This window comes from Mixophyes fleayi, chromosome 4, assembly GCF_038048845.1.
Source record: "Mixophyes fleayi isolate aMixFle1 chromosome 4, aMixFle1.hap1, whole genome shotgun sequence".
In the NCBI taxonomy this organism is placed as follows: domain Eukaryota; kingdom Metazoa; phylum Chordata; class Amphibia; order Anura; family Limnodynastidae; genus Mixophyes; species Mixophyes fleayi.
In genome coordinates, this window is record NC_134405.1 from 41,955,284 (window position 1) to 41,978,159 (window position 22,876).

Here is a 22,876-nt window from a genome sequence, read left to right on the forward strand (position 1 = left end):
GTCGCTGCAGTCTTTGTTTGAAAGTGTATGAAAATAATAATGTGACCTGTGAAGTGGTCTAAATTGACTGTAAATGACTTGAAATTAGTGTTATTGAGGTTAATAATAATGTAAGACCAAAAAAGAGCAAAATTATGTGATTTTAGTATATTTTAGTTTTTTTTCTAAAAAAATCCAAAACCAAAACACACAAGGGTGGTTTTGCCAAAACCAAAACACAAAGCTAATCCAGATCCAAAACCAGTTCATGGGGGTCAGTGAGCATCTCTACTTATGATTAACAAATACAGTAAGCAGAATAGAAAACATAATAAGAAGAATATGCAGCCCAAGGGGAAACACTGGGATCCCAATGTACCACTATTAGGAGCTAAAAAAATTAGGCAATAGTTTTCACATTTAATACATAGACATATCTCCCCACCAGCCTCAATACTAAAGTAGTAGCATCCCCCAAACAGCCCCAATATCAAGTTAATACCACTGAAATTTCCCCCAAAGAGCCCTGACATTAATTTATTAGCTCCCACATTTAATAGAGATCCCACATCACTTCAATAGCTCCTACAATATATGAATATCATCGCCAGCCCACATTACATTAATATCCCACAAAAAACACTTATCTGCTCTCCAGTTGGGATGGTGGATCTATTGAAGGAGTCCTTCCCCCCACCAGCTCCCTTCAGTCTTGGAAGTGAGTAGAGGGAGAGAAAGGGTAGATGCATACTTCCAAATGGACCCCAAAAGGGGCAGGGCTTAACAGGAAAGTGGTGGTAATTTACACAAATATGCCCAATTGTGGGAAGAGTTTGGGCAGAATTGTTAGGGCTTATTCTTTCTTGTTTTCGGGATTCTAAATGTTAGGGGGTATGGGTAGAGGTGAGGAGAAAAGAGAGCGGAGGAGGACGAGAGAGGGAAAGGGATAAGAGGAAGTGAAAGAAGATCGAGAAGAAAGAGACAGATGAGGATCCACAGCACAGATAATAAGGTGGTTGGTCCAGGTAGGGACCAGCCACCAGAAGCACATTGATGTCAGTGAAAAAAACCAACCAGTAAACAAAATTACTCAGGCGCAACCCTATATTCCGCCACCTGGTGGCACTGTGATGATCTGAGTGAGGAGTGGCTCACAGCTGCTCTGGCTGTCATTGTTAATACTCACTGTAATGCTCAGAGCGGTCCTTAGTCACTTCTCACATCTGCCTGCAGCTCTGCGCCCTAGGCGATGTCAAATGCTGCACTGCCGTACTCATGGCCATCTCAGATTCACATTTACTATTACAGAATATGGTCAGGCCCTGGAGAAACGGTGAAGAGGTAGCTTAGCTCTTCTTTGTTTCTCCTGCAGTGTACTCGCTCCCCCCTCTTGTTATATTTTGGGTATTCCAATATGATAATTATTCCAGCCTTTAAGTTTCTCTTTTCTAAAAAAAAAAGAAAAAGAATGTGCAGAAAAGTTATGCGTATGTGCAAACGTTTCGCTGCGCACGCGCACTTAAAGTCAAGAAAGGAGAGGAGAATGTTTTGCCGAGACAGCCACATTTAGCTGGCGCTGTCATGGCAAGATAACTATTATAAATTGAAGCTAAATTTAATTTATATTGCTGTTATAAGTGGTGATAAAAAATCTGAGTTACCGCTGGAATCAGGAGAGGAGGGAGTACTTTAATACAAAGGCCCGATAAGATCTGTACATATACAGGCACATGGTTAAAACATATTATACTTCACTTCATACAGGGTAAACAGTATTGGGGTATCTGAATGAGGCAGGCTTAACCTTTATTTAAACGTGCCAGAACCCACCTCTCTGGGGATCTGGGGAACATAAAGGGGTAAATTATACCCTGGCAAAAATCCATCATTTGTGCAAAATTAGGCGCATTAATGGTGGGCAAAGTTAACCGATCAGTTTGTCACATCTGGGTCCAGGACTTGCTGGAATCTGGATACACTTGCTGGATCTTGGACATACAGGACTCTAGACCAGGGTCATTGGACCCTGCATCATCTCAGGTACTGAAATGTTCTCACCAGGAGTGGGTCCAGGTATTCTATTCTCTCCAGCTGTCCCCACTCCACTCATGCTGCTCTCCCTTTGCAGGGCTCCCCCATTTCTCATCCTCTCCCTGCAGCTTGGGTTGGGTTTCCTGTTCTCACCTATGTACCAAGGAGGAATGTAATGTAATTCAAGCAACCCGGAGACATCCAGCAGCGCCCCAGAAACCCGGCCTAGCTTCCTTCCCCTTCACACAAGTCTCCCAGTCCTGGTAAGGTAAGGGTTACATTAATATTGCGTTTAATTCAATAAAGAGCTCCCCAAGCCCCTTGTTTACATCATTAGAATGTAAAATCGTCTCTCTTTGTATGTGATCCATCATAATCCAATGGGAAATTAATCTGTCTTTGTAATGTAATGGGACATTCTTATTTGTATTCCAAGGGGACAAAAACAAGCAAAAGCCAATTCAGCTGGCTGCCTGCTATGAGCTCCCGCCGCAGAATGACAAATACTGGTGGCGGGTAATGGAATCTTTTGGCAAAAGAAAACTTGTCACGTACTATGATCCGTTTGTTTGAGCCAAATCTGTGGCTGATTTTACCTCACACATGACTGGTGTATCTGGTCATTCAGCCATGAGGATGACAAGGTTCCCTGTGCATTGTGGGACGATTTTCATAATGCATACTGCAGGATTTGGTTGGCCAAAGGTCAGCATGAGTGGTATCATCAGCCAACTCCTATCAGATTGTGCTAAGGCAGAGCGTTTATTGGTTGTCATTCGGGAGCCTCACATTCTTTTGATGACCAATTTTGCCCAAAACCACCAAGCCTGCCCACTGGATAGTAATCTTTCTGACAAGCTTATCTTGGCAGCTTGTGTTAACCTTTTTACCTACACACCCATCCCGAAGTGGGCTAAAAATAATACAGTTACTTTTAACAGAGCCCGATCTTGTTTAGATATTCTATAATTATTTGTTAGCGTTTCACCCTTATCTGTTTTATTATAATATTGTCCAGATTGTTTTTATATGCTATTTTTTTGGTTTGTTTTAGTTTTGACACACATCATATCTTTGTATTTTTTTAATATAATAAATATTATTATGTTTTTATTTATTTGACTGTGTGAGACTATCCCTTGATTAATCCTGCAGGACTCCAACATTTATAGATATTTGTAGCGCTACGTTTTTGAATTATCTTGGCAGCTTGTGTTAACCTTTTTACCTACATCACGAATTGGGCTAAAAATAATACAGTTACTTTTTAACAGAGCCCGATTTTGGAGCAGAGGTTTACATGGCCTCTCGATACCAGTGTCATAACTGTTTCCAACCAACAGATACAGAATCATATACCATTTAATCATTCAATGACTAAGCAGGGCATTTAACTGTGCATTTGGGTAATTTTCTGTACCCGTTGGTTGCCTACACACACTGAAGGTGGACATATTGTTGTCTTATAATTATTTTCAGATTCCATTTCACTAGGAGCTAGGGACATTAGTGAGGCATGAGGTACTTTGTGAAGCCTTAATGATGTCACTGATTGCTAGCCAATGAACAGGCTGCATTCTCATGATTACGGTTAAGCCCACATAATGACTTTCTACGCCATGTGTAGGCAACAGGTGCCCTTTAAAAGTTAACGGAAACAAGGCTTCCGCTCGGATGATTTTGCTACTGTTCAATACAGATAATAACTATGTATGTGTGTGTGTGTGTCGACCAGAATTGACTCTGCGTTGTGTGGTCTTTTGGCTTCTATTAAATTCTGTATTTGTTTAATATCGCAGAATCCACAAAAGAGACTTTATCTGAGTGTCAAGCATCTGTGCTCTATTTGCTTAAACATCTTATCTAAGATGAACGGCAAACTGTGTTTGGGGAAACAGCTTTGTATAGAAACATGTTGAATTTATTTATCATACATTTATTCTATTTGGACAGTGGAGATTACTGGAAAACACAGTTTTAAGCCAATACAAAAAAAATAAATGTAATATTTTGTTCCTCGGATCAAACCCATTAACCTGTTATTTGCATCATTCTGCTTATCAGCATGACTGATCTACTAAATATAACATTTTCTTTGGGTTACTTTGATTCCCATCAGAACAGCCATTTCTCACTGTCATTGTATATGCATGTACTTTTCAGGCTGGTTGACCTTTTTTTTTTTTTGCAAGGAGTTCAAATGTTATACAACTTGTTGACTATACAGATCGGCGCACAAAGCCTCCTAATGTCTCCTAACGTGATTTTCCATTGTCACTATATTTAATTTAGAAAAGTAGCAGGGCAGGCCTCCCGCGCACCAGCAGGCCCTTGTCACCATAGCAACCCTCTCCAGCCTAAGTGTCCCTGCTACGCTCTCAGTCATCCTAACGAGGTGGCATCGTTAGGAGGAAAAAAATAAATAAGGGGGATTTAAACCTATTACACGATGTGGGAGGGAATAAAACAGCAGCCAATTTGCTAACGAGCTGCTAATTTTTTTTTCTCTTTCTGTTTTTGGCCTACTTGTTTGGGATTTTTGTTTTTTGCTTTCGAAAGGCTTTTAAGATAGTACTCTTCTCTTATTTCTTAGATACAGTTTCAGACTGAAAGGCATTTATTAGAAAGCTTCAGCAACAATTGCTTGTCCAGCTGCACTGGACAAAACAAGCATTCGCGGCTGCTGCTGTAACTTAGACCAGAGTATGCTGCATGTGATGGTAGAGAAGTGTTTGAGATATAGGGTATAGCACTGACTCAATGGAGCGGTAGATAGGGTTTAAATGGCCGACCTAAAGTTTTTTGGCAGATACAATGGAGCAGGAGGCACAGTGGATTCTGGGTAAGTGACCTATAACTTTATCTTGTACTTTATGTATCCGCGTAGGTGTTGCTAAGTTCTTGAAAGACCAGAGTCCAAGGGGTATATTTACTAAACTGCGGGTTTGAGATAGTGGAGATGTTGCCTATAGCAACCAATCAGATTCTAGCTGTCATTTTGTAGAATGTACTAAATAAATGATAACTAGAATCTGATTGGTTGCTATAGGCAACATCTACACTTTCTCAAACCCACAGTTTAGTAAATATACCCCCAAGCCTCGTAAAGAAAGCTCACCACATTCATAGCCACTAGGAGAGGAACAAACATACACAAAGGGTTGTACTATGTACCCTCTTTCTACTATTCTCCATTCAGTGCTGATAGGTACAAATTGGGGAGACAAATTTGGGCTGCTGCCTCGTATATTCAAAAGGCCAGTAATACATTTAAATGAGATTTACTCAAACACATTATAATGAATAGTGATTGCAATAAAGACATAGACAATAAAATACAAACTTATCTGCCCTGTTTAAAGCTCCCTACATAAAGAACTGCTGGACCTACTGCAGGACAGGTTCCCTCCATATCTCTCATCACCAGTGATAACACTTGTCTCTTTCTAAGAAGCCCAGCTTTACTGCTCACTGATTGGTCAAATAACACCATGTAACCTGTACATGGGCTTCTGGGAGTTGTAGTTGTTCTTCCGATATAACATTATAAACAGAGACTACAGTTTGCAGACAGTCAGAACCACGGGCTGATGGATACAAAATCTGGCATGATGCGATCAGGTGACCGTGATGTTCTTCCTGGCTTTCAGGACCAAGGAGTGCAGGCAATTTCAAGTCCATCCAAAAAACGACTCAGATTTGTAAAATTAAAATTTGTCAGATTAACCTTAATCCAAACTGCTCAGAACTAATATATATTTAAATTATTTTAATAATAAGTACAGTCAAACCTTACGCCTCCCTATCACTATTTTGATTTACAGCAATGCCCAGTGCCTGATTGTGTAGAGAGCACATTATGTCACCCCAGGGCACCCACACATCAGAAGGTCCCAAAGAATTTTCCACACTGCCGCCCACTTCCTCCATCTGGTGTGGCAACGTGGCATGCAATGTATTTAGAGAGCCTTTAAAGCAGTGCTCTCACTCTTTTTCTGTAGACCTGTCCCCAAACACCTGTTAAAGGATAAAAAGTGCTGGAGCCCTTCAACTGTATGTACGTAGCACTTGGAGGGAATGTAAGTGTGGAGAGCAGAACATGTGGGAGACCGAGTGCGTCAGCGCAGCTCCAGTGAGATCACTCACTGTCACCAGCTGGCAGGTCATGGAGGTTGTCTCTGTCTTTTACCTCCAAATATTTGGAAAAGCAAAAACAGGACATATTAGGCCCTTGGCAGGATCCATCAAATTCAGTCCCCAATCATTGTGATGATTTGGTAGTATATCCAATAACTGATTGTTAATTTCTGTTGAATTCATGTATGACCATGTGAATATTTTATGTAACCTTGTAATGTAATCTCAATGGGTGCTTTGCAAGTGTCATTAATCTTTTGAAATAGCCAGATCAGGGAGGAGTTTGAAGCCCAAAGTTGTAAACCATCTAGCCTGAGCAGAAGGAGCAAAACTCAAGGCCCTGTGAACATTCCTATATCAGGACTTCACTAGCTCCCTTTGAAAAGCCCTGTGACAATTGGCAGATCAATCTGTCCTTTGACAGCTAAACTCCAGCTGTGGGGTGAGGGCTACGTGGAAAAAGGGTTTAAAATCTTCTGCTTTAGACATCAGAGTGTGCATTTTCATGAGGGGTCTATCAAGACTGAAATGTCCTATACTTCTCAATTGTGTTCCCTCACACATCAAGTCTACCTAGTAAGTAGTTCTCTGATTTTATTTCCTATTTTATTTTCTGAAACACTTTTGTGCAACATATTGTATGTCTTTGTTATTAATTTTTTTAACTAAGCCTTGGAAACATTTTTCAGATTAAATAAATTTAATCTAGTGTATTCTCCGTGCTTCTTTGTGAATTTACGAAGCCCGGGGAGGATCATGCTACATATGTATGTGATTTAAGTGTGAAACATTAATAAGTGGTTCTGGTGAACATAAGGACACCATAATAAAACCTTTGTGGTCGCAGATTAGTAGAATTCATTGCTAAGTGACTAAAGTGACGCCAGTCACGGCCAGCTGTTCTGATTGCTGTATCTGGGACAGGCTGGGCTGTTGTGACATCATCATAAACACCAGGACATACCTGCAAATTCACACCCTTTTTCAATAGGCCATGTCCCTGTCCGATCTCAGGAACCATGACAGTCCCACCACAATCAGGACTACTGAGTCGTGTTAGGTGGCTATGAAATACCGACAGCTATTATGGATTGTGAGAGGTTTTAAGGGGTTATCCACCTTGGATATCCCCTATTCCCAAACAGTCCATGCCTCCATGATAGCACCAAGGTGGGAGTCCCTCTACTGGGACCTTTACTATAAAAGACATCATTCATGTGTCTCCTTAATGATCTGCCTTGATGTGACTGCAAGAACATTCAGTGATTTCTATGTCGGAAGGTGTTCAAGTCGCATTCCTGCAGCCACTGGGAAAATTTATTCCGGAGCCTGCCCAACTCTGCTTTTCACACTAGTTGCAGTATAAACCATTAATCAGTTTAGAAAACCAGAAAATTTGAATATGCACAATGCTCCAGCTCTTTGCTTTGACCTAGACTCCACTCGTGTGAACAGCAGATGAGTGCAGAGGCAGGGATCAATGATCCCAACACCTGCACAATCTTTTCAGCAGTTTATTCACGTTGCATTCTATCTGGAACATGGTGAGAGCAAGTTCTGGCAATATACTCTTCTGAATGAGGCATTAGAATGCGTAGGTGATTCTTGCGTGACATCCGGCTGTTCCACAGTTTAAAATGCCTATAAAGTCTAAAACCTGAGCAATTACCATTTTTTGGATACAAGAAGGTTGCAAATGGCTAATAAGCCATGGCAACCAATCAGCAATTAGCTTTGATCGGTCTAGAGTACATTATATGATATAAGCACACATCTGATTGGTTGCTGTTTATTAGTAGTTAATGTCATTTGTTCTTTGTTCAACTCTGAGCACCTCATACACTCGACTTGTAATTTAGGTCATCTGCATTTTCTTCTCCCGTTTCTATGCAACATTTGTCTGTGTAATGATTGTTATGTTTGCCACTTCTCTTATATTTCTATGTTGTTCCTGCACGCTTCCTTGGACAGCCAGTTTTCTGTCATCCATTTGTAAACATTTTGTTTCCATTTCTCCATCTCTCAATATCATACTTTTTTATATATATATACTTACATTTTATTTTCACCCTCACTCTCCATCTCCCTGGTGCATGTAATCTCTCTCTTCTCCCTTGCTCTTTCTTTGGGCTGGTAAACTGTGTTTTCGTTTTCCTGTCAAGCATGAAATCACATCCTAACCTGCCGGAAAGAACAGATTGTAGAATTAATTTTCAGAAGGGAATTTTTATGAGCTCTGCACTCTGTCTGGCCTACACTCGAGCACATCGCATCTTTCTCAGGCTAATTAGCCAGGTATTCCGGCTTTACCCACCTTCCAGCTGGAGGTAATTGTGATGGGGGCACTCATGCGTGGAATAGCCGACTGCTGCTTTTGAGAGCTAAATGCTTCAAGTGGAACTAAACCCGAAAACTGACAATTATATGAAAGTCAATGGAAGTGACATGTTATTCGTTTACTGTCCGTACTGGTTCCAGAAATGGTCGATACACAGTTTGATTTGGTTCTGGGACAACAGATTTTCTCAACAAATGCGTTCGATATGCATGTTCTGACACCAATGTAAAAACCGGACTTTGGAATGAGGGTTGGAGCAGGGTAGACTTCACCCACATCTGCCTGGCAAATCATCAATATTGTATGATTTGTAATAGTAATGTCACTAGTGTGATAATGCACTGTATCAAAATGTCTGTATATTGTATCAGCTGATATATTTACTTACAATTGGAGAGTTCTGATGTAACTACTTTTGTGTTATCTTTAGTAAGACGTGTTCGATAAGTACAGATTCAAGTGTTAACGAAAACAGCCTCAAAAACACCTTCAAAGGGCTTTCCTGGCATTTGCAATCAAAGTTGAAAAAGCCAGAGACCTGCAGGCAGAGACCTGAGATCCTGTTCCCTGTCACCCTCCTTTGGAAACCCGTTTCATCTCTGACACCCTCCTCTCTCCTCTGGAAACTATTTGATCTATTGAAATCCTGATCCCTAACACCATCCCCTCTCCTCTGGCACCCTATACCATCATCATCATCATCATCACCATTTATTTATATAGCACCACTAATTCCGCAGCGCTGTACAGAGAACTCATTCACATCAGTCCCTGCCCCATTGGAGCTTACAGTCTAAATTCCCTAACATATATACACACACAGACAAACACAGACACAGACTAGGGTCAATTTGTTACCAGCCAATTAACCTACTAGTATGTTTTTGGAGTGTGGGAGGAAACCGGAGCACCCAGAGGAAACCCATGCAAACACAGGGAGAACATACAAACTCCACACAAATAAGGCCATGGTCGGGAATTGAACTCATGACCCCAGTGCTGTGAGGCAGAAGTGCTAACCACTGAGCCACCGTGCTGCCCAAAGCCAAAGATTTTGTCCCCTGACAACCTCGCCTCTCCCCATGCATGCTATCCTGTGATCCTATTCCTTGATACCTTCCTCTCTCCCAGGCCACCCTATCCAGGGGCAAGCTGGGCTAGGGGGCATCATAGTGGGCTACCTTGGGCTGGGTCACGGGGCCACCTGCATTTGTTTTTCCTTTAAAATATTCCTAATAGACTGCTGAGTCAAGTGTTGCTCCCTGGGCTAAAATCTGCCTGACCCTATCCCATTCCTTAGGTCATCTCTCCTGGCACCCTCCACTCTCCACTGCCAACCTATGCCAACCTCTGAGATCATGTCCCTAACACCCTCCCCTCCCCTCTCTCCTGTTTAAATTAAAAACAAGCCTTTGACTTTACACAGTCACAACATATCACTAGGGGAAAACAGTTGTAAAAAGGAAATCTGTATACCATTGTTACTGCATGTCTGTCATAAATACAATATAAATTATTTGTATTATTGGCAGTACTGCCTAATTATATTTCATAAAATGTAGAGAAAAACATTGACAGATCTGCAAGCAGGATTAAGGTTTAATTCACAAAAGGGTCCAGCTGAATGTGCCATCATTTATGTCAGCTAGTGACCTTTTCAGGGCAGCATGAATTAGATTTTAGGGGAAATTTTTACAGTTATCTGCACAGTCTTGAAGTTATTTGGATATCAAAACATCTATGCACGGCGGCTTAGTGGTTAGCACTTCTGCCTTACAGCGCTGGGGTCATGAGTTTAATTCCCGACCATGGCCTTATATGTGTGGAGTTGGTATGTTCTCCCTGTGTTTGCGTGGGTTTCCTCCGGGTGCTTTCTTCCCACACTCCAAAAACATACTGGTAGGTTAATTGGCTGCTAACAAATTGACCCTAGTCTGTGTGTATGTGTGTAAGGGAATTTAAACTGTAAGCCCCAATGGGGCAAGGACTGATGTGAGTGAGTTCTCTGTACAGCGCTGCGGAATCAGTGGCGCTATATAAATAAATGGTGATGATGATTTATGTTTGCACAGGAGACTATTCAGGAATATCATTATTGTACTGTTCTATGGAAATGTCTATTCCGCATTGTAATGGCAACGTCAGATGTTGTTTAAAGCAACAATATAATCAGGCAGTGTTTCAGTAGAGGAATTCGTTTTGTGTGATGGGAATATGTTTTTGCATTCCCATTCATGATGCTGTAACTGAGAATATTCTCGCTTTATAACATTGCTGTTTCTTGGTCAGTGGTTCTAAAATTCCCATTTGACTTGGCCCTTAAGTAAACCCAGTCACCGTAGGGCTTCAGCAAAACGGCGCCTGCGGAAGACTGTTAAAGATATTCATTGAATGTACTATATTGCAAACCAATGTTCTTTACTGTTACTGAAAAAAATTGTCTTTAAGAGGCTGTGAGTTTAATCTATCAGCTTGTGAGGTGGGGTATAACCCCAAGGGTGTATCAATCTATGAAATTCTATTCAACGCAATCCAATGTCATTAAATTCTATTCCAGTTAATTATTTTCTATGTCATCTGCTAGTTGATATTCTAGCTAATACTGTTCTACTACAGTGAACAGTAATTAGTTTGGTTTGGGTGTCCACTTGTGACTGTCAGAGAGGTTGGTCTGTATGGACAGATAATCCGAATATTGAGAGGGTCGTATAGTTAGTAACGTGACTGATAAGTTGCTCTTTTAAGAGTTTGGGTCTAATTGACTGATTGTCTGATCGATATCGTAACAAATTAATTTATTCAAGATTACACTGTAAATTGCATTCTCTGTATTTAAAACTGTTTAATATTCTACCACCGGATGCATTTAAATCTTAACTTCCCATTATCATTTCACTTTAATAAACACGCCACATAGTTTTTATTAATATGCTGTGCTGTGTTATCCCTGAGAGGTCTGCGTGGTTTCAAGGGGGTCTTCCAAGTTGTCCTACGGTAGGACGAGCTACCCCCATCCCCACAGAGGGCTGGGGGTAGCTCGTCCAGAAGACCTGGGTGGTGGCACTGTGCCATCAAGAAAGAGAGAGATTAAGGCACGCAGAGCACCCCTTAAACATCCCTATCAGGGCTAGGGACATTTACAATGAGAAATAGACTTTCACAAAAATATGTCAGTGAGCAGTAATAATCACCTTCTCATTGGTCATCTGTTTAAACATAGCTGTTTTGGCATTCAAGGCACTTCAAGACCATACAGTTAACCCTCTCCTAAAACATAACAAAATATCTGTAATTTTGAATCCAGTTTAACTTCATTCATAGGTGCAGTGTTCCCTCGGCGGTGGTCATGACATAAGCCATACACATTTATGTAAACACAATGACTGTGTCAAATAATGAAGACAGATTGGGGCTGACTGTTAGCATATACTCTGCTCTATGCTTTGCATTGGATAAATCAGCAGATGGCACCTGGTTTCTGCCAGCGAGGCCTAAAATAAAGCCCATTGTAATGTATTTCGGGCTTGCCTGGCAGCGGAGGGGTTAACCTGCACAATACTGTGTGCAGCTGTGTGACATTAGCTGCGAGGCTCCACTGCCTGTGCTCAGGTTGTTCTTGTGATAAGGGCTGTCTCTCCAGAACAGCGCTTGCTGCGCCATAACATCAGAGCAGCTGGCCTGTTATGTAATTGAGACTGGGAACAGGTAGATTCCCGCTGAGGCCAATGGCCAGCGGCCATAAGCAATGTGTTCTGGTGTCAGAGGTCACGCCTGAGGCCATTGTAAAAGTCCAGGTGATAGCACTAATTAGATGTGCTTCTTAGGACGTGCTGGCTGGCACAAGAGTTACCGTCTCTGTACAGTTTTACCTTCATACTCTTCAACATGTCACACACAGAGAAAACTGCAAAAATCAAGCAGGACATGTATCCCTTATTGTTAAACTGTCCAATATGTGTGTATATATATATATATATATATATATATATATATATATATATCATCATTACTATTTATTTATATAGCGCCACTGATTCCGCAGCGCTGTACAGAGACCTCATTCACATCAGTCCCTGCCCTATGTGTATATATATATATAAAGGGCTCACTGTGTATGTCACCATAATCCTCACAACACACCTTGACAATTCTAAACATTTGCATGCAAATAAACACACGGAGACTTGGATAAGTTATTAAAATATTGCGATAACTTTTATTATGAGTTTTAATTTTAACTAAACCTATGGTGGCAGAGAAAGGGCACTGCGAAACAGCTCTCAAGCTGGTAACACTATAACACAAATGGACTGGCACAAACCGCCGTACGTCCACAACCACATGGGAACAAATCCCGTCATCACTAGCGCTGAGTTGGCGTCAGAGTGACTGCCCCTTTAAACTCACGCTGCCCTCCCTCACCGAGCCGGACAGGGACCCTCTTCACCGAAGGACCAAAAAAGGAGTTACTGGTGCCACCTAGGGGACAGTGACCTACGACCAACTACCTGTGCGCCCACAAATCAGCCGCTGAACGCAGTGCCTTCCTACCCCGCTGCGCCCTACAGACGCCGCAGCCCGCCACCAACTAAACGAAACACACCGAAACTCCCCCGCAAATCCTATCTACAAAGAAACCCATACCCTCCTCCGTTAGATGAACGCCGTGCCGTCTAAACAATTGAGGTGACTCCACCCCCAAGCCCGGGTGATCTATAATTTTACCTCCCAGGGACCGTAAAGCATGAGAAAAGAAAAAAAAGAAAAACTGTGAAGGCAAAATTATGATTAGCGTAACAACATCAAACGTCAACACTGTCAATCCTGACATAAGATTTATAAGCCGTGGATTTCCTATGGCTTTTATGGTCTCGGTAGAGGAACCAGCCAAGGCAGCGGATGTGGCCGCCCCAATCCTAGACGAGTGCGTCCCGTACATGGAACTATCCAGATTAAGGGCCTGCAGGGTCCGTTTCAAAATAGCCGCAAATTGATATTTCGTCAGTGGCATACCGTTATAGTGACATAAAAACAAGCAGGCCTGAGGTCTCACACTCATCAACTGTGACACTAATTTAACCGGGCAGATATTACTATTTGACTGCTGATTTAACTGCACCCATGATCCCCTACCACTCTGATTGGTCTTAGATTTAATTATTTTACAGGCCACAACCCCCTTGCACAGGCTAACGTGTTCTGCCCTCAAGCCGGACTCCTGATGTCCCCTGGCCCTAGCTACCAGTTCAGACACGTGAAATGCTCCGAAAAACGCAATGGAGAACGCGGTGCTAAACAATAGTTTCTCGTATTCATCAGCTGTGACTGGATCCAGTTTCCCTATCAATACGTCCAGAATTTTGATGGTGATTGGTAAACGTGCATCAATGTGCGAAGGCCGTACCCTAGCCCACCCCTTTAGGGCCTTGCTGATCATAAAACCCTTGGTAACATCCGGGTAACCTTGCAGCCTAGCCATGAATGATATCCCCGCCAGGGTAGATGCCATGGAGGCTCTAGATTCCCCATTGGAGTACCTTTCCCACATAAAGGCTAACATAGCGTCACGCTGACCTGCCTCAGACTGATCTTTTTGCCTGCTGTACAGTGACCACCGCGTCCATGCTGACTGATATGTCCTCAGGGTGGAGGGGGCTACCTCTTGTTCCACTAGCACTCTTATACCGGTGCGATGATCTGCCAAACACAAGAGGGACACGGGATACCAACACTGTCCGCCTGGGGAGCCAGACTGCGGAACTTACTCCATTGAAAGCATGACAACGCATCGGCTAACCCATTCTGCACCCCAGGAACATGTCTAGCCCTAAACGAAATGTCATGCTGCAGACAGCGCAAAACGAAGTGACGCAGCAGGGATATGGCATGGTGTGCCGAGGCACTCTGTTTATTAATCGACTGGACCACTCCCAAATTGTTGCACCAAAATACTATGTGTTTCCCACGCAATGCGGGCGCCCACAGTTCGATTGCTACCACAATAGGGAACAACTCCAAGACCAACAAGTTCTTGGTAATCCCCAGCCTATGCCACTCCTCCGGCCAGCTGTCCGGGCACCAGTGCCCGTCTAGATAGGCCCCAAAGCCGCATGCTCCGGAAGCATCCGTGAAAAGGTTTATACTTGAGTTCGTTACTGTTGGTGTCGGCCAGATTTGACTGCCGTTGAATTCCCTGAGAAAGACAAGCCATATTTGCAAATCCTCCCTGATCACCTTTGATAGTCGCACGGCCGCATGCGGCCGGCTTCTACCCGCGGTGGCTCTCTGGAGTTTTCTGCAGAAGACCCTCCCCATGGCAATCAGCCGGCAAGCAAAGTTAAACCTCCCTAGTAGGGACTGAACTTGCCTTAATGTACTAGAACTGGATCCTAACACCTCCACAATGGACTCGTGCATCTTTGACACCTTATCAACTGGAAGCCTACATATACCTGCTGCCGTGTCGATCTCAATTCCAAGGAATGAGAGACACGTGGCCGGGCCCTCCGTCTTATCCGCGGCAATGGGAATGCCTAGCACCCTGAACAAAGCTTCAGTGGAGAACAGAATATCTCGACAACCCGTGGAATCAGGTGGCCCGATAACCAAAAAGTCATCTAGATAATGAGCGATCCACCGACACCCCGTTCCCGCCTGAATGCACCAATGCAAGAAGCCGCTAAACTTCTCGAATAGCGCACAGGATATCGAACAACCCATAGGAAGACAGCGATCGATATAGTATCCACCACGATGCCGAAAACCCATGTATTGAAACGACTCCGGGTGAAGGGGCAATAACCTGAAAGCATACTCAATGTAAATTTTCGCTAACAGGGAACCCCTACCACACTCCTGCACCAATGCAAGTGCCGATTCAAATGACTGATAACTAACCGAGCTCAGAGTGGCGTCTATCGCATCGTTGACGGATTGGCCAGCGGGGTATGACAAATACTGGATCAGTCTGAATTTCCCCGCTGCCTTCTTGGGCACAACCCCTACCGGGGACAAAATCAGGTTGGGAATGGGCGGAAGCCGGAATGGGCCAATCATACGGCCCAAAGAAACCTCCTTTCCTATCTTCTCGTCCAGCACCCTCGGGAGAGCGAGGGCGGACTTCAAATTAACTGGAGCAGCCGTTGAGATGCTGCCCTGAACTGGGAGTCTAAATCCTAAATGAAAACCATCATGGAGGAGGGAGGCGGTGTCCCTATCATCGAACCAAGCTAACCATTTGTCCAGTTCCGCCAAATTAATTGGCGATGGGCCCTTGACCCGGCATAATTGGGTTTGCTCCTCGTCTCCTGCCCCCACTTCCTCGGGCCCTGGCACATTCGGCGGCTGGATGCTGTCCTCCGCATGACGTGCAACAGTGTTTAAATCTACATGACGCTCCGCGCTGGCAGGAGCCTGCGTTGAAATCAAAACATCTTCCTTTAGTGGGGAGGGTCGTTTGCGCCCTCCCCGGCCCTTGAAACCTCCTGCCCATGCTACCCTCGGCCCCTTGGTGGCTCGGTCTCATGCGTTCCAACCATGTGTCGACATCCTTAGACCCCAGCAGGAGCTTCTCGCGCCCGCTCATGCGCTTACGGAAGAGCTCGTCGTAAACCCTCCAGATTAACGGACCGTCCTTCACTGCCATCCCGCTAATCAGGTGCATGTACCTCCACACCTCATCGTGCTCGCCGGGCCTAGTTTCTAGGTAAATGGTAGCAAAGATAGAGAAGGCATTCGACCATCTAGGGAACGACCGGAACCTGTCCTCGCCCATACCTGACTTTTTGCATGCCGCAGCCAGCGCCTTCTTGTCCTCCCCGTCAATGCGAACATGTCCACATACTTCCCGCGCTTAATTCTATCCCGAACACTAGGCCGGATACCATGGGTTATTTCCAGCGTTTCGACCTGCCCTAAATCACTCCAGGCAACCGTCTGTTCTACGCCCCCTGACTGAGGCGTCTGCTTGTTGCGCTTGCCTAGTAACTGTGTTTCCAATAACCTAATAAGTTTTCTAGGTCTATCATCAGAATCCGAAGAATCACTGCTAATAGAGAGCACCGGTAACCCCAACAGTTGTACTTTATGTGTGGTACCAGAAATTGACTCAACCTGGGGAGCAGGATTCCCGGCACCCGAAGACGCCTCTCCATCCTTAGCCGACCCGGCCTGACCACCCGCCGAGCTCGGAATAGACTCCTCAGGGATCCCTGTCGACCTCTGTTCTCTGTACTCGGACCCAGTAAGACCTCCACCAGCAGCACTCGACTCCTGATTCGTAACCACAGATTCTGAAACGCAAAAGGGAGCAGTAAGCTGAGACCTGGGCAAGTAGTCCAAGCGACGCTGCACCGATCCCATGAATGGGCCGCCATAATCATGGCTTGCTGATGCTTGTTCCCCCGGGCTATGGAAACCTCCTGATGCTGCGCGACGCTGGGAGGGGATATAATCAAAACACGCCCGGGAAGATTCCTCGGGAAAACCGCTTGTCCTGTACAGGTGGAGCGGCGGGGGGACAATTGAGACATATTACCCCCGCTGGAATGGTTGTAATCAAAAACTAAATTATCGCTGATGCAGGCATGTCTGTGGCTGAAGAGGGACCCAGAGCGCCAGCTGACACCTCCCCCCCCCCCCCCCCCCCGCTGCTGCCGACTGAGAGGGACTCAGCGGCATGGGATGGCGGCCTGGGTCTGCGCATGTGCTACCCAGATGCTGCCGCCGGCCGGGTCGAGCGACCCTGCCGCCCGCTGGACTGACCGGAGGTGCCGGTGGTGGCAAGGAGAGGAGCGTGAGCCCGCCTCACGGACTCACGCTGGGAGAGAGCAGAGGGCCCCGGGATGTCCGCAGTGAGCGGGGTAGGAGGGTTGGAGGAATCAAAATGGCGCCCGGAGCTCCGAGGGGAGGGAGACCTAAAACGAGCTGGCCGGGTGGTGGAGCGTCTAGGACGTGGCATAGTGTCTAACGGTAAGTGGACAGGGAAGGAACAATGGAAGAGACTGGCTGTGGGGAACGGAGTAGGGGGGAGACCAAAGGAGAGAAGGGGGAGAGGGAGAGAGGATGGAGGGAGGGGGAGAGGGAAAAGGAGGAGAAGGAGCTGAAAGGATGAGAGAAAAATAAAATAAATGAACAACAGCAGGCAGGGAAAGGAATAAGAAAAACACAAGAAAACAAAAGATAATACAGGAAATTAGGACAAAAAAAAAAAGAAAACAGGTGCTTATCCGCTCTCTCTGATGCCTTCTTTCCTGCAGGATCTCGTGCTGTGGAATGAGGCAGCCCAGGAAGTGCAGCCTCCTATATAAATCAAGGTCCCTCCCCCAGAATCTCCCATTGGTCGGGCCCAACCCAATGTTAACCCCGTCAGGTTAGTGTTCCGCTTATTACAAACCCTGTCACCCTTTAAGTGCGTTCGTCCTATGAAGCCTCACTTGTCATTAGGAGTGTGCATCGGGCACTTTTAGTGTTTTGTGTTCTGGGTTTTGGGTTCTGATTAGCTTGAGGTTTTGGGTTCTGATTTGTTTTGCCAAATCACCTGATGAAAGGTTTTGGTTCTGATTTAAGGTTTTGGGTTCTGATTTATTTTTAAAAAAGCATAAAAAGCGCTAAAATCCAGTTTTTTGTTTTTTTTTACACTCCTACGCTATTATTGACCTCAATAACATTCAATAACAATCATTTCCAGTCTATTCTGAACACCTCACACCTCACAATATTGTTTTTAGTCCAAAACGTTGCACCGAGGTAGCTTTCTGGACTGCGTAGTGGAGTGGTCCCGGTACCCAATTTGGTACCGGGGCCACAATACCTCCTCCAACTGGTCTCAATTCCACTGCACATATGGCTGCTCCTACATCCTCTGCAGCATATAGAGGGTGTAGTTCGAGCGCGTCACTACCTCTTGTTTTCGACGATGACAGGTCATTTTCATAAAATTTTGATTTGGCAGCAACAGTCAACGTATTTTAATATCTGATATGCATCTATCTGGACTGCGCAGTGGAGTGGCCCCGGTACCCAATTTGGTAGCGGGGCCACAATACCTCTTATTTTCTGGTACAGCAGCAACAGTGAACGTAGTTTGACTTTTAAATAGCAGTACCTAGTATTTTTGGTTCAGCAGCAACAGAGAACGTAGTTTGACTTTTAAATAGCAGTACCTAGTATTTTCTGGTACAGCAGCAACAGTGAACGTAGTTTGACTTTTAAATAGCAGTACCTATTATTTTTTGGTACAGCAGCAACAGAGAACGTAGTTTGACTTTTAAATAGCAGTACCTAGTATTTTTGGTACAGCAGCAACAGAGAACGTAGTTTGACTTTTAAATAGCAGTACCTAGTATTTTTGGTTACAGCTGCAACAGAGAACGTAGTTTGACTTTTAAATAGCGGTACCTAGTTTTTTTTGGTACAGCAGCAACAGTGAACGTAGTTTGACTTTGAAATAGCAGTACCTAGTATTTTTTGGTACAGCAGCAACAGAGAACGTAGTTTGACTTTTAAATAGCAGTACCTAGTATTTCTGGTTACAGCAGCAACAGAGAACGTAGTTTGACTTTTAAATAGCGGTACCTAGTATTTTTTGGTACAGCAGCAACAGTGAACGTAGTTTGAATTTTAATTAGCAGTACCTATTATTTTTTGGTACAGCAGCAACAGTGAACGTAGTTTGACTTTTAAATAGCAGTACCTAGTATTTTTTAACAAATTTTTTTATATTTTTTTTAAATTATTTTTGTATAATTTTTTTATAATTTTATTATATTTTTTTAAAATTATTTTTGTATAGGTTTTTTATAATTTTTTTTTTTATAACTTTTGAACAATTTTGAAATAACAATGCCCTTAGCAGAACAGAGCACAGGACACAGGCAGCACCACTGGACTCAGCAGGACAGAGCACAGGACACAGCACCACTGGACTCAGCAGGACAGAGCACTGGACAAAGCACAAAGAACCACTAAACTGATCAGGAGCTCCCTAACTACAACCTCCCTCACGAGTGATCACAGCCAGAATGAAGATGGCACCCGCAAGGTGCGTATTTATGACATCCGAGTCTCGCGAGATCCGACGCGAGACTTGGATGTCATAGCCTCGGTTTGGCTCCGTTTGGCGCCCGGAAGTTCCCGAACAGTGCTCGGATCCCGTCGGATCCACACTGTTCGGGTGGGCTTGGATTTGCGGAATCCGAGCCCGCTCATCCTTAATATATATATATATATATATATATATATATATATATATATATATATATATATATGTGTGTGTGTATATAATATACATACACGCACTATATTAGTGTGTGCACATTTTTTGTGTGATCTTAAATTTACAATGTAATTATCTTCTTTCTGTTTAAATTCTGTAAGAGAAAACAGCCAAAATGCTGCCCGGTTAATACCTAAGTTGAGCAGTGCTCTAGAGGTGTTTGGCGTGTGCACTCTTGCATGTTTTTTTTTTATTTCATTGTTTGCATAATATTTATATAGCACATTGCTTTGTTTTTAAAAACAGTACCCTCGTTTGCAGGATATTCCCTGATATTGTAGTTTTGTCAGCTGTGATGGTTTATATAAAGGATGCTCATTGTAATAAATGGATTTTAAACAAAGACACAAACAAATTCATGTGCTGCAGCTTCAACTATGTAGGAAACATGCAACGTGTAGAACCTAATTGCAGCGTAACCATGCAGCATGTGTAATTCATATGTGTCCTGGTTTACATGGCTCATCTGGTAACCCTACCCAACCCTGTTATCAAGTCCTAGTTTACACAATCTCCAACTTGATCGCATCCCCTAAGTACATATTGCTCCCAAACGTCCTACTTTTACTATTTAATTATTTACTATTGCAGTTACCTGTGCTGAATTAATTGAGTATGAGGGGTTTTTAGCAATTAATTAAAAGCAGGCAATTGCAAAAGTGAATTAAATGAGAGGAGCAGGGGATTTTGTGTTGGATAAATTAAGTCTGGTTCTGAATTAAGTGTATCCCATTTTAGCTACAGTTGGGTGACTCCAGCACCTATGTTTTAAACACAATGGGCTTGATTCATCAAGGGACGTAAACTGCAATTTTGTGCGTACAAACAGCAGAATCACTCTGCGCATGCACAGAACACAGCCACATTCAGTTCAACTTCCGATCGCAAAAGACACTTACTACAGCTTATCATTTGAGGAAGGGAACAGGGCAGGGACTGGGCGTTTGGCCATAGTCGTTGTATAGTAAGGGGCTGCCTATCTCGAACGCACACAGCAGTGTCTGATTCAAGATCTGAGCATTACACAGGTACGTGTTTTTCAACCGTATCTCTTGCTCCAGCTACAAGTCTAGTCTAAGTTGTGGTTACTAGTGATGACAGCTGAGTATGTATGCTAGGACATGAGTTTGCATTTGCAAGCAGGAATGTATTTTATGTAAGTAGACATTCATAACATCCTAATACATGTATTTCAAGGGGAAAAAAACCAAAGCAAAACCTGATTTATATATATAGATATTTCGTCATTAATGCCTATATTTTTAACAGGTGACATTAGTTGAATAGTTTTCTTTTTTTTATTCTGTTCGTTCTTCTGTGATTTTTTTATTCCACATATGTATTGGAAGGGTACATGAGGGTAGAAGGTAACTGTAGGTGGCATGTGAAAGGGTTTATTTTTTAGGAATTCGAAAAATGAGGTCCTAATTTACCTGATGGAAAAATGAAGATATATACTACAGTTAACAACTACACTATGTCATCTATTTTAAACTTGGGTTGTGGTTTCCAACAGACATATGCAGATTGTCTTTGTTTTGTGGTACCATGGACTTAATTAGAATGGACCTTTTTACAAATTTGCGCCATTTGATCATCTAGTATCTGGAACATCAGAGGACATTAACAAAGACAAATAAATGTGAGTTTCTTACCATACATGCAACAGAATCGAGAGGAGCTTGCAGAGGAATGAAGTTGAGTTGGTAAAGGCAAATCCCTCACCGGCGTCGGCATATGCCTTGGCATTCTGTCAGTAAGCCACTATAAAGTTTTTTGTTTTTTTGGAATTACCCAAATATTGAGAAAGGAATGTTCCAGGAGTAATCTCAGAGGCATCGACTTCCACAATGAATGATTGTTAAGTATCTGGATAACATAACGCTGTTGCAGAGATAAAAAAAGTTGTTAGCCTCTTTCTTGGGTTAAACAGTGATAGACTCAACTAAAGAAGAAACATTTCTGATAAAGCATCTACAATAATTGGCAGAACCAAGGAACCTCTGGATAGATATTCAGTAGTCAAGTTATGCCTAGAAATGTTCAAAACTATTCCGTGGGACATTTCCCTTGTTCCGCATTAGGGCTTGGAATTTCACAAGTTTCTCCAGACGAGTATGGACTTATTTGTTCCATGTGGAATTCCACCCACATTTTGTCCCACTCCAGGATTCCCCTATCATTTTTTAATCCACCCGGACGTGACCCTTATTGTACCCCAAACACACCAAAGAGCAGACTGAATTGACACATTGTCCTAACTCTATTTGTAGACGGTAAATTTCATGAAATTAAGAATTTATAAATACAATGTGAAGCAAAAGTAAAAATTCAAAGATTGCATCTCCGGAACTTCGTTTCTTTGGAAAATGGCCAATTCCACCTCCAAATTCAGTGTGTGTGAAATTCTGTTGCTGATCCCTAGTTCTACCCAATTTACCGATTCAAATTTAAATATGAAATTATAAATGTTAAAGATTCAAATGGAATCCCCAACAGTCTCAAAAATATTTCTTTGCAGGGAACAGGAAAACATTACTATATCATTCTGATACCACCATAAAAGTCTGTTTGGAATGAGTAGATCTTTATAGTGTCTATGCCTGGCGTTTTCATCCCATTGCCTGTCCAGAGTTAAGTTCTAAGCCAGTGATAGCTAACCTGTGGCACTCCAGGTGTTGTGAAACTACAAATCCCAGCATGCTCTGCCAGCTATCAGCTAGTTATCTACTGGCAAAGCATCCTGGGGCTTGTAGTTTCACAACACCTGGAGTGTCACAGGTTAGCCATCACTGTTCTAAGCTGCCCCAGATGTTTCAGCTTTATGTAAGGTCTTTGCTCTTCTCGACTGGTTAAATATATTAGAAATGAGAGAATTAGGTATTTGTTTATTTAGCCCTCTATAGTCTATAGAGGGATGAAGACCACCATCTTTTTTAATGTCAAAGAAAAATCTGTACCAGTGAGAGATGCAGAAGACTGAATAAATCCTCTCTTGTGATTGCTTTCACTATATTTTTTCATAGCGTTACATTTTTGCTCAGTGCATAAATTTGTCTAGCTGTATAGTTTCCTTGCAAGCGTTGTACAAAAAGCTTCTTCACAATTAGCATAGC

General features: G+C 43.2%; 2 protein-coding genes across 5 annotated transcripts in view; one reads left to right on the top strand and one right to left on the bottom strand.

Moving 5' to 3' along the window:
* LOC142151294 (potassium channel subfamily T member 2-like) overlaps positions 1–22,876 on the top strand; it is a 111,942-nt gene that overhangs the window by 19,753 nt on the left and 69,313 nt on the right. The window contains exon 1 of one of the 4 annotated variants that reach the window (XM_075206794.1): positions 4,456–4,852. The exons of the other annotated variants lie outside the window; for them this stretch is intronic. Within the exon in view, the coding sequence (XP_075062895.1) occupies positions 4,794–4,852 (59 nt within the window). The 5' untranslated portion in view covers positions 4,456–4,793. Of the gene's footprint in view, positions 1–4,455; positions 4,853–22,876 lie in introns of those variants that run through there. 4 annotated transcript variants of the gene reach the window in all.
* Positions 14,165–21,685, bottom strand: LOC142149556 (uncharacterized). The gene is made up of 2 exons (XM_075204885.1): positions 21,416–21,685; positions 14,165–16,776 (listed from the first exon to the last, which is right to left on the bottom strand). Exon 2 carries the CDS (start codon positions 15,539–15,541, stop codon positions 14,165–14,167), a length of 1,377 nt encoding a protein of 458 aa, XP_075060986.1. The 5' UTR covers positions 15,542–16,776; positions 21,416–21,685.